Source organism: Syzygium oleosum, unplaced genomic scaffold (assembly GCF_021117445.2).
Source record: "Syzygium oleosum isolate NSW1041296 unplaced genomic scaffold, Sole_v2.1 Sole_v2.18, whole genome shotgun sequence".
Classification (NCBI taxonomy): Eukaryota; Viridiplantae; Streptophyta; class Magnoliopsida; order Myrtales; family Myrtaceae; genus Syzygium; species Syzygium oleosum.
The window spans coordinates 8,339,955-8,351,915 of NW_026607502.1; the positions used below are offsets into that span (position 1 = coordinate 8,339,955).

General features: G+C 36.2%; 1 protein-coding gene across 1 annotated transcript; it reads left to right on the forward strand.

The window, feature by feature from the left end:
* Positions 1-3,783: 3,783 nt before the first annotated feature.
* LOC115689419 (equilibrative nucleotide transporter 3-like) lies at positions 3,784-6,856 on the forward strand. The gene is made up of 10 exons (XM_056319594.1): positions 3,784-3,971; positions 4,075-4,126; positions 4,233-4,337; positions 4,823-4,978; positions 5,108-5,251; positions 5,371-5,476; positions 5,785-5,948; positions 6,044-6,198; positions 6,401-6,659; positions 6,746-6,856. Exons 1-10 carry the CDS (start codon positions 3,784-3,786, stop codon positions 6,854-6,856), a joined length of 1,440 nt encoding a protein of 479 aa, XP_056175569.1.
* Positions 6,857-11,961: the final 5,105 nt, after the last annotated feature.

Consider the following 11,961-nt stretch of genomic DNA (forward strand, 5'->3'; position numbering starts at 1 on the left):
TAGAATTATTTACTTCAACTAGAGAAGAAAAAGCTTATTTGAAAGTAATACACCAATACTCCCTCCAACACCATATCTCCCTCCCCCATGCGCCATGTGCCAGCATCAATTTGTTATATTTATATTAATTTCACCGGTGAATGAATCTCATTAAACAATTCGATTGAATATGGGCCTTTTATTCAATTTGTATTACTTAATATATTGTAGAAAAAAATTGATTTCATTTTGAAAGTATTAATTTATCTCAAGCAATTTATTATTATGATAAATATTTCCTTGCCACTGATATAGCTATAAAGTTTGGGTCGCGGGTGCAAATGTATTCATATATAGTGTAAGCGAGTTAGGACGAGTTGATGTAGTAACTTTTTTTTGCACTTTCATTATTTTCATTTTAAATCGAAGATATCACATACCATTGGCTTCTATAGTAAATATTTTCCAGGCAAACTTTATGGAAAGTGATTCTTTTGATTGGAAATTATTGTAGAAAATATATGATTTCATTTTGAAATTATTAATTCATCTCGAGCAATTTAGTATCATGATCAATATTTCCTTAGTACTGGTATAGCTATAAAGTTTGGGTCGTGGGTGCAAATGTATTCATATATAGTGTAAGCGAGTCAAACCCGAGTTGATTTAATAACTTCTTTTTGTACTTTCATTGTTTTCATTTCAAATCGATGATATCACAAATCATTGGCTTCGAAAGTAAATATATTTTCCATGTGAACTTTAAGGAAAGTGATTCTTTTGATTTGAAATTAATGTAGAAAATATGTGATTTCATTTTGAAATTACTAATTTATCTCGAGCAATTTATTATTACAAGAAATATTTCCTTACTACTGATATAGCTATAAAGTTCGGCTCATGGGTGCAAATGTATTTATCTATAGTATAAGCGAGTTACGTCGAATTGATGTAGTAACTTCTTTTTGTACTTTCATTATTTTCATTTCAAATCGAAGATAGCACATACCATTGGCTTCTAAAGTATATATAGTTTCCATGAGAACTTTATGGAAAGTGATTCTTTTGATAATAAATTATTGTAGAAAATATATGATTTCATTTTGAAATTAATAATTTTTCTCAAGCAATTTATTATCACGATAAATATTTCCTTACTAATGGTATAACTATAAAGTTTGGGTCTCAGGTGCAAATGTATTAATATATAGTGTAAGCAAGTTAGGCCGAATTGATATAATAACTTCTTTTTGTACTTTCATTGTTTTCATTTCAAATCGACGATATCACAAACCACTGGCTTCGAAAGTAAAAATTCATTTTTTTTAAATTGTAAAAATTATTCACATTAGTATCGGCCATGCCATATAGGATGGCCGGCATCCATGTTAGCGATTTCCGGTCAAAATTAATTGAATGGACTCAACTGGCAAAAAGTGAAATGGTTTATGACTAAATTGTTCCAATTGAAAGGTTTAGGACGCAATGCAATACGTTCATGACTTTTTTGATACTTTTCCCATCTTCACTCAAAGTACTAGACAAAATGTTCCCAATTCGAATATGCATGGAAGACAACATTAGGAAGTGTTTGCAAGAGCACGTGGAAGTCATGCCATTTCAATCGAACTATCTCCCTCTGTGGCTTGTTATATTTAAAACACATTCAAAGCATATCCATCCGAGAACTATCCCCGTTTGGTTCAGCTTTAGGAAGGGGCTTTCGGGCTCGAAAGCCCCTTCCCAAAATGCTGAACCGTTGGTTCGGCTTTCCGGACTCGAAAAGCCGAAAGCCAGCATTTGGAATGCCATTGGAATGCTGAAAGCCCAAAGCTGGTTCAGACCAACTTTGGGCTTTCAGCATTTGTGAAATGCCGAAGTCTATTTTTCCTTCCCAAATTGCCCTCACTCAAATTTATTGCCGGCCACCCTCGCCGGCCACCCTCGCCGGTGAAGAAGATGAATAGTAATAGGGGCAAAACCGGAATATTAAAAATAAAAATTGCCAAAGCCCTTTGCAAAAAAAAATTTACCAACCACTACTTAGGTCAAAGTAGCTTCACAAATTTTTTTTTACCAAACACCACTTGCATTTTCCTAAGTGGCTTTCACCTAAAGGTATTTGCATTCCCCAAGTTGCATTTGAAAAGCCGAACCATGCGGGCCCTATATGGGCTTGAAGAACTAAAAAACTTCTTCATAACATGTAGTCTCATTCACGATTGAATTTTATGGAATTCTACCAATACCACAAGTAATTCGAAGGCAGCCAAAAGAGAACCATCTACAATTTTGATTTTTTTATTTCCTATACATGAACTATAGGTAGAAAAGAGTTTTGAATAACCTGATATATGATCGGTTGCTCCTAAATCGAGAATCCATGGAGTAATTTGGTGTGGATTTTCTATGAGGAAAGCAGTAGAAAGATAATTACCTTTTTGGGCTAAAGAACAGGATGGATTTAAAGAAGGTTGTGGAGGTTGAAGGAGTTTGTACTTTGTACAGGTGCTCTAATTGTTCCTTTGTCAATGGAGCTGAATCTAACTTGATTTGCTCTTCCTCATTTGTTGCATGGAACGCACGACTATCGCTATTGCTTCTTTTCTTCCAACCCTCTTTCTTCCAATTATGTCCAACAAGTCTCTTTGGTATGCCATGGTTTCTTGCAATGTTCACACCATGGTTTCTTCCTCCTGTCTTCCTCAAAATCAAGCCCCTGAGATACAGTACAGAATTTTTGGATATAGAGCTGACACTTGTTTCCAAATCACATAGCATGATTCGCCTCCGAGATTCCTCCTTCTAACTTCAGAGAAAACCTCATGGATGGATGGTAGAGGTTTTCGACCAAGGACTCTGCCTCTCACCTCATCCAAGCTTCGATTAAGGCCTGTTGGAAACATGTATACTTTATCATTTTCTTCTCTTTTCATTTGTCTCTTGCAATCAGCTGGACTTTGCCATTTATCATTATAGCAATGATCTAATTCCTGCCACAAAGGTCACCATTTCATTGTAGTAAACAGTGACTCTACGATCTCCTAGCCTTGATTTCCATAGATTTGTCTTTAGTTCAAATATTTGGGAAGAATTTTCCAAATCATGATATGTTTCTCTCACAACGTGCCACACGTCTTTAGCAGTCGGAAGGAATAGGAGTAGGAATAGGTGCAGTATTCCAATTGTCAGGTCCATAGAATTGATTAGCCAGTAATCACTAAAGAGTTCTCGGATCTTCAAGTCTTCCAAGACGGATTTCTCGGATCTCCGAGTCTTCCAAGACAGATTGCTTTCTACCGGTTCCTTCACCTCACCTGTCAAGTGACCTAGCTTCCCTTTGCCATCAATTGCTAGTTTCACCGATTGTGCCCACTCTTGATAATTTTGGCCATTTAATCGGTGAACTCTTAATAGCAAGTTGGAGTTCTGGGAGAATTGTTCTCCTACACTTCTCGGTTGTGCAGAGATATCGGTTGATTTGCTCTTTGGCATGACGCCTAAAGAAGAGTTTTTGAATCCGGTCATTGCCATTTTCACCATAGTAAGAGCCGGATTCAAAACCTCAGCTCTGATACCATGCAAATTTCTAAGAAGAAAAATGGTTTCTTCTTATTTCTTATTTTCATAATTCTTATAGAGAACATTACATAAAATAGGGCCTAGGATAGCTAGAAGATAGCAAGAAACTATGAGCAAAAATAATAAAAGATTTCCTACTTCCTAATTGTAATGATTTACTTCATAATTCTAGTGATCTACTTCCTAATTATGAGGATTTAGAAATAAAAGGATATAAAATACATGGAAATAAAACAATTCCCTTTGAGATTTTCTCCTAATTCTTCAATAACCCACACTAGTTTGCATCACCAAGATAAAGGGTCTCTGCATCTTGAGTTTCTCTTTCTCTGCGCTCTTCTTGATACAGAGAAACAAGTATTCTTTATTTTGTCTTTGTTTCTGTTCGGTGTAGCCATCTCGCACCCTGAGTAATCATTGTACAATTTCTCTTACGTCCTAAGTTTTTGATTGACCAGACTCAAAAGTAAATATTTTGTGAGCTGAGTTTGTTTGCTTTGGTGAGTTTTGCAGGGAAGCAACTATGACCAAAGCTAATGAAACTGGGGTTCCAGTTAGGCTTGAGGTTTCTGTCTCAATTCGCTTGTTTTTGTGTTGCTTGAAGGTTTTATCAGGAATACCGGTACAGGGGTACTAATGACATTTTAGAGTCAATTTCCCAAAATTTTCAGGGGAAGTTCAAGGCCATGGTGTTCTGTTGGCTCCTTGGACTTGGGACTCTTGTGTCTTGGAACAGTGTACTGACTATTGGAGATTATTACTATGAAGTGTTCCCGGTAATCAATTGGGGTTTATTCCCAATTTCCCACAATTTTTTAAGCAAATACCCTAATTTCTCTGTTTCATGTTCTGTATTTAGTAAACTCTTTGTTCTCTTTAGCTGTCTCATATTGATATGGAAGAGTCTTGACTCTGTTTGAGTTCTGTCTGACTAGAAAACAAGTGTGTCCAATGAATTTTGCTAGTCAAGTGGATCTGTTGTACAAAACTCTCATTATTGTCATCTTGGCTATGGTTCATTTTCTTCATCGCAGGAGGAGTTTGTTGCTATATGGTTGCCATTACTATGCTGTGTGTGTGACATCCGGATGAGTTCTTAAAATAATCATCTAAGAAGTGCTTTTAGGATTCGCAAACTATTTACTAGTCTTTCAATATCTTTTCTTCTCTTATTCTTATTTGGGCTCGTAATTTGCTCATGGTAATGTGAAGTCACAGGTTGATTGCGCTATACTAATTATATGTTTTGTGTTGGCTGAAGAATTACCATCCTTCAAGAGTGCTGACCCTTATTTATCAACCATTTGCAATTGGGACGATGGCTATCTTAGCATACCACGAATCCAGAGTCGATACAAGAAAGAGGAATGTAGCTGGATACATTCTTTTCACTCTAAGTACACTCTTTCTCATAGTTGTAAGTTATCCGAAGGCATAAATATCTCTATTCACGATGCTCCTATTAGTGCATTTGTCTGATTTAAGTTATTATCCCTTAATTCTAGTATCTTACATGAACTCCATTGCTGAATTTCTCACATGATAGTTGGACTTTGCAACATCAGGGAAAGGGGGAGTTGGGCCTTATTTCGGTCTATGTGTGCTCGTTGCTTGTTTTGGAGTGGCCGATGCCCATGTTGAGGGTGGTATGGTCGGCGATCTGTCTTTCATGTGTCCTGAATTCATGCAGGTGGGCGGTCTCCTACGGTTTTTATTTCATTCTTTTCGCAACTTATATCCTAAAAGATATCTTTCGAGTCAGATCATGGTCTTTCTTCCTCAAATTATGGTGGATTTTCATTTGTGCAGTCGTATTTTGCTGGTTTAGCTGCATCAGGAGCTCTAACATCTGGTATGAGGCTGATCACAAAAGCAGCCTTTGAGAAGGCTCATGACGGTCTTCGCAAGGGAGCTAGTATGTAATTCTTTGTCGTCATAAAAAAACTTCTCAATTTCCAGATTTATCCCTTGTTGTTAAAGGAACTTTAACAGTCAAACAAGTCTAGTATGTCTTAATAGTCATCTGTGGCACAGTGACTTAAGTTTTATGTCATAACATGGTTTCATCTCAAATTTTAAGGTATTATTGGTAAGTAGGTAAAATCCAGCTTCCTATGTCGTGCCCTACATATACACATGAAAAGATCGTGGTGCAATAATTAGCTTTGTCAAGTGAAAGCAATATGTAGAACTCTTCTCATGAATCTTAAACTTGTTTTTCAGTGTTGTTTCTGGCAATCTCCACATTCTTCGAGTTCATCTGCATCATTTTGTATGCGACTTGGTTCGCTAAGATTCCAGTTGTGAAGTACTACCGCTCCAAGGCAGCCTCGGAAGGGTCTAAAACTGTCTCAGCTGATCTTGTTGCCGCTGGAATCCAAACACAGGTGCATTGTAGCAGTGGAACTTTCTCTATTGTAGTTGCAAAATTTGTGTTCCTTTTAATGTAACTGAAACCTTGAAAATTTTGAAATTTTGGCAGGATGGAGACTCTAAAGAAGATCGATTGAGCAACAAACAACTGTTGTTTCAGAATAAAGATTATGCCATTGATATATATCTTATATATGTTTTGACATTTACAATCTTCCCAGGCTTTCTCTATGAGAATACCGGAACAGACCAGTTGGGATCATGGTGAGTATTGATAAGAGAAGCCAATTTCTCTACTTCAAGTAAATGTTACACTTCTCAAGATAATCTTATATTTTTAAGATGGTCTTATATTTATAAGATAATATCATATACTTCTGCTGCTTGTATGCATATCATATACTATGTATGTCACCTTCTGCAAAGGTTTGTGTGCTATGATCTTGCTTCAACGGTTTTGTTTCAGGTATCCGTTGGTTTTGATTGTTATGTACAATGTATGGGATCTCATATCTCGATACATTCCCCTTATTGGCTGGCTCAAATTAGAGTCCCGAAAGAGCCTCATGATCGCGATTCTTGCCCGTTTCTTGCTTGTCCCTGCATTCTACTTCACGGCAAAGTATGGCGATCAGGGGTGGATGATAATGCTCATTTCATTCTTGGGCTTGAGCAATGGTTATCTCACTGTCTGTGTTATGACAATAGCACCCAAAGGATACAAGGTTTGACTTGAACATCATCTCTTTTGTCGAAGTTGTGTTAATTAGAGCAAAATTTCTATGTACCATGAGGTGATTTGTTTTTTCAGGGACCAGAGCAAAATGCCTTGGGCAACTTGCTTGTGCTTTTTCTCTTGGGTGGGATATTTTCGGGAGTTGCTCTGGGCTGGTTGTGGATCACAGGCAACGGCAAGTTTTAGAGAGCAGTCACCGCTTGAGTCTCACTACATTGTGGTACTTATCTTTGAAAGCCTCAGTTGAGGTATCTTTCAAATTTTTATAGGTGCTTTGAACTTGGAGATGCAATGTATGACAAACTTTTCAAACGTTCTTAGTTGTCCTATAGTTGAGATGAATCGCATATGAACAGAAAAAGTTTATACATTCTAGCTTATTGTCTACTGGAACCAAATTGATCTAATTCGATATGGGGGTGTTCTGTAGGCTAACTTTCGTAGAACTTCGAATGTTCGTTATTTGTTTTGCATCGGCACGAAAAATAAAATAAAAATGCGGGACAAAAGAATTTGTTATATAGCATGACAAGCAATGTATATGCTCGGTGCTGAAACCTTCAACTTTCAGCAGAAAACTACAGTGGTGATAAAAAGAAAAGTCTACGATCTTGAAATGCCACCCCTCTCGTTTTTGGACTCAAAATTGCAGATAAAGATGCAGATAACCCTCTGCCATGTAACAAAAATAACAACGGGGCATAAGTAAATGGTACGTATTTAGGGAAAATTATCCAAAAAGTCCCAAACCTATTGCACTTTTGCCAATTTAGTCCTAAAACTTTCAAGTTTACCAATTGAGTCCTAAACCTTTTGACAATTTGCCAATTGAGTCCATTCGGCTAATTTTGGCTCGAAATAACTGACGTGGACGCCGGCCGTCAAAGTAAAAATTGCATCCAAACAAAATCAGCCTAAGACGTATCTAATTGGTAACACACTTGAATAGAATCGATTCTATCCTGATCTAGAACATATCATTCGATTTTTTTCTTCATCAAAATAGGGTATAACCGGGAAAGAGATCACCTTGTCGACAAGAGAAACTTGATCACGATTACTGGTTGAGTTTGCACAAGAAGGATTTGGAAAATGTCGCAGTTGATAACAAGTACAAGTGATGGAGCTTTTTAATGAGAATGAATCACTTTGAGTCCTCTCGGCCAAAATACATAGTAATGAATCACTTTGAGTCCTCTCGGCCAAAATACATAGTGAGATTTGAGGCCGTAAGGTAATGAAAGAAAAAGAAAAAGAAAAAAGTAATAAATTATAACTAGATATTCAATTTTTTAAAAAATTATAAAAATTATCCAAGTCAGTGTCAACTATGCCATGTAAGATGGCCATCATCCATGTCAGTGATTTCCAGTCAAAATTGGCCATATTGATTCAATTGGCAAGATGTAAAAAGGTTTAGGACTAAATTGATCTAATTGAAATGTTTAAGATAAAATGCAATAGGTTCATGACTTTTTTTATACTTTTTCCGTCTTTGCACACAAGTAACGGAAAAATGTTCCCAAGTCGAATGTGTGCGAAAGATAACATTAGGAAGTGTTGCAAGAGCACGTGGAACTCATGCCATTTCAATCGAACCATCTCTCTCTATAGCTTGTTACATCTAGACACATTGGAAGCATATCTCGAGAACTTTATGGGCTTCAAGAACACCAAAAACTTCTTCTTGACCTATAGATCCAAATGTAAGTTACGGGCAGTTTTACTAAGGGAAAGTTCCAAATAAGGGAACGAAGCATCCTTATTTTCTCAAATGAGGGCTTAAAGTGGATTTTGTTTTAAAAAAAGGCATGAAGTGGCCATAGCTGATTTAAATAAGGGCCTAAAGTAGACATGACAATTTTAAATAAGGGCCTGACCTCGCCGGCCAGCTAAATTCTCCGGCCGGTTAAGAGCATTATTGTCCAAAGACAATTTTAACTTCAATTTTAGTTAAATTAGATTAATAATTAAGAAAACTAAATTTTTTAAAAAAATAAAAAATTGAGGTGGATTGCCTGGATTTTTTCTTTTTTTTGTGTGTATTCTTTTTTTTAAAGTTTCAGCCTTTTTTCTTTTGAGTTTGTCTTTTTTATAGAAAAATTTTGGATATTATAACCTAATTTAATTAATATTTTGTGTCTAAATTAAGATTTTGATCAAAACGACGTCGTTTTAATGCTTGAGTTAATCTTAATGCCACGCAGGACGCCGTGGGAGGGATAAAATATCAGCATTTTTCGTTAGTCAAATTAGACGGAGTTAGCAAAGGGCCTGCAAGCCCTCGCTGGCCACTAGCAAGGGTTGCCTTGTCAGTGGCCGGCCATTGCCTGAGACTGGCCATCGGCGAAAATAAAAGAAAAGAAAAACAAAAAAAGGAAAAAAGAAAGAAAAAAAGGAAAATTAATAATAAGAAAAGTCAAATAACGAAAATACCTTTGATCAGCCGGTGAGGTCAACCCCTTCTTTGAGACTGACATGATCACTTTAAGCTCTTATTTGGTAGAACGTTCACTTCAAACCCTTATTTGAGAAAATAAGAGCATTTTAGACCCTTAGTTGAAACAAGGTTCACGTTATATCCTTATTTAAGAAAATGATGACACTTCAAGCTTTTATTTGGAATTTTCCCTTCTACTAATGTTCCTCCATCTTATGACGTGGGCCATTTGGCCCTAAACCGTGCCCTTATGGCACTTGATCCACACATGGCTTGCAAGGACGACATTAGAGGATTCATCATTCAAGAATTGCAGTAATGCTCTCTCTCTCTACAACATGCTCTGACCTCTCCTTCGTGGACAACATGCATGCGATTTTGTCACATCAGCGTGCATTGTACAATCATAACATGTAGTCTCATTCAGGGCTTAATTTATGCAATTCTACCAATACCACAAGTAATTCGAAGGCAGCTTGCAATTTCAAATTAGAATGAATTTTGAGTATTTATTCATGCATATTTACGAGAAGATATATTGCAAATCGTTCAACATATTATTCTATTGCAATTGGTATTTGTATTCAAACCCAATCAAAATCAATCAGCGTGCAAAGCATTCAAATCGCAAGACATACAAATTCACTACTTTAAAATCATGGCATGAATTTTTTAATTTTAACCGTACATAGTAAAACAGCCATATATGCATGGTGTGTTCACGGATAGACAACCCTCAAGGGACTCCTCCACTTTGGACCCTTCGGCCCATTTCCTTCTATATGAGAACCTAGGGTTAGCGTATTTTCGACAAATACACACAATTTCAACAGAATAACGACCTATTTTCTGATAAATATTTGAATTCTTTTCAGCAGCATAAAAATGCTATTTGAATACTATTTCAACATATTATTTATGACCTATGCATGCAAATTTTCTAATTTTAAGGAGAGAGACCGAAGCGTACCTTGACCGGGAGAGCTTCAACATTTGCAAAACAAGCACTACAAACCAAGAAGAGAGAATTTTGATGAAACTTGAACCCTGCTTGAAATGAGAAACTTGAAGCCTATTTATTGGCAAATCTTGCCTCAAAAGGAAAACGATGCACATTTTGAGGGGAATGATGAATGCTATAAGAGAAATGATGTGAAATGAACCCATGCCTGCGCAGGCCGGGCCTCAAGAAAAGTTATGATATTTCCTTGGAGAAAACTACGATAGAAGTGATTCTTGAGGCCTTGGAAAGCTTGCGATCATGTTGACAGTGATCTCATCAACCATTGCTAAAAGCTGATTTTCCAAACTCTCAAGAGTGGGCTTCCCGATTAAAAGTTGCAATATTCGACAAACCGATTGTCTGACCAGGTTGACGTGATCTCATCAACCATTGCTAAAAGCTGATTTTTCCAAACTCTCAAGATTGGGCTTCCCAGTTAAAAGTTGCAATATTCGACAAATTGATTGTCTGATTTGGTCAAATTGGGTGTCGTTTGGAAAGCTCTCACAGAGCACGATCCATTGTACCATTCGATCGAAATTTTGATGAGGTTGACTTTTCGTCCAAATTTGGTCAAACCTCGGTAACGATATTAGGTGTCTACAAGGAGTCTCTTGATGCATGAATATCTATGCTTCGATGGCTCTTCAACAAGCTTTAGTTAGGTAGGTCGGTATTGTTTTCATCGTATCAATTCGGTATGACATTTTCTTGGCATTCTCTCTTTTTTTCATTTTTCCTCCATATCTTTCTACCTAATCATTGATTATCTCTTTGTGTCATTTAATTCAATGCATTAAAGTTTTGTCCTTATTATTATTATTTTTGTATGGAAATAGCTAAAGTCGAATACAAAAATTTAACTTCGTAAATCTACTATTCCGATTTTATCACATAATAAAACACGGAGTAACTCTCTATGAGGTAATGAAAAGAATCTAGTATCCAAGCACTTATCAACTCCAAGTTTAGCAAACTAATCAACAAAACGATTTCTTTACCGAAAGTTATGTTTTGCTTTAAACTCGAAGTGATGGCACAGCAATTTTATGATATCTTTAAGCAAAACAAAACCAGCATTATCAATCATAAATTATGGACTAAAAACATCAGTGAAGGCTTTAAAGTCAATCTCGTTGATGATCTTATGAAAACCAAGTTGTTTTGCGAAGTTGAGTCCCAACTACAAAACCCAAAGTTTTGCTCGTGTCGACAAACATATTCGTACAAATGAGGCAAAACCACCAAACCAGTCACCCATTTCACTTATGAATAAGCACATTGCTCCAACAAGTCTTGGGTTGCCTTTAAAGGCCCATAAATATTCAGTTGAATCCACTCGGAAGGTGGAGGATCCCATTTGACAAAAATCGGAGATGCATCCACTTAACATCGAGTTATTCACAAACGAAATTTGATGATTTCCTTTATGTATGACCGAATTACTCGTACTGAATTTAAAGGGAAAACAAAGGTTTTTTTTGGAAAAGCGACTTGTTTCTCTTTTTTATGCACCTACTTTAAAATTATGCTTCAATCTTAACTTTTTATTTAGTTTTTTCTTTTGGTAATTTTTGTATCATAATTTTTAGTTAAAACTTTGAACATCATCGAGTTATTTCATTTTACTAATATTTGAATAATCTAATTACTATTTGGAAATTAAATATAATCGTAAAAGCAAAATAAAGTTAAGGAATAAACTTCAGTTATGGTCACTTAAAAGTGGATTTTGCAAATAGGTTATTGTACTTTGATTTCAAGTATGAAATATTATATTTTTTTGGTATCGATGCGCTTTGATTGGAATTCGGCTAATTCCCGGATGAAACGCTAAGATGGAGCCCA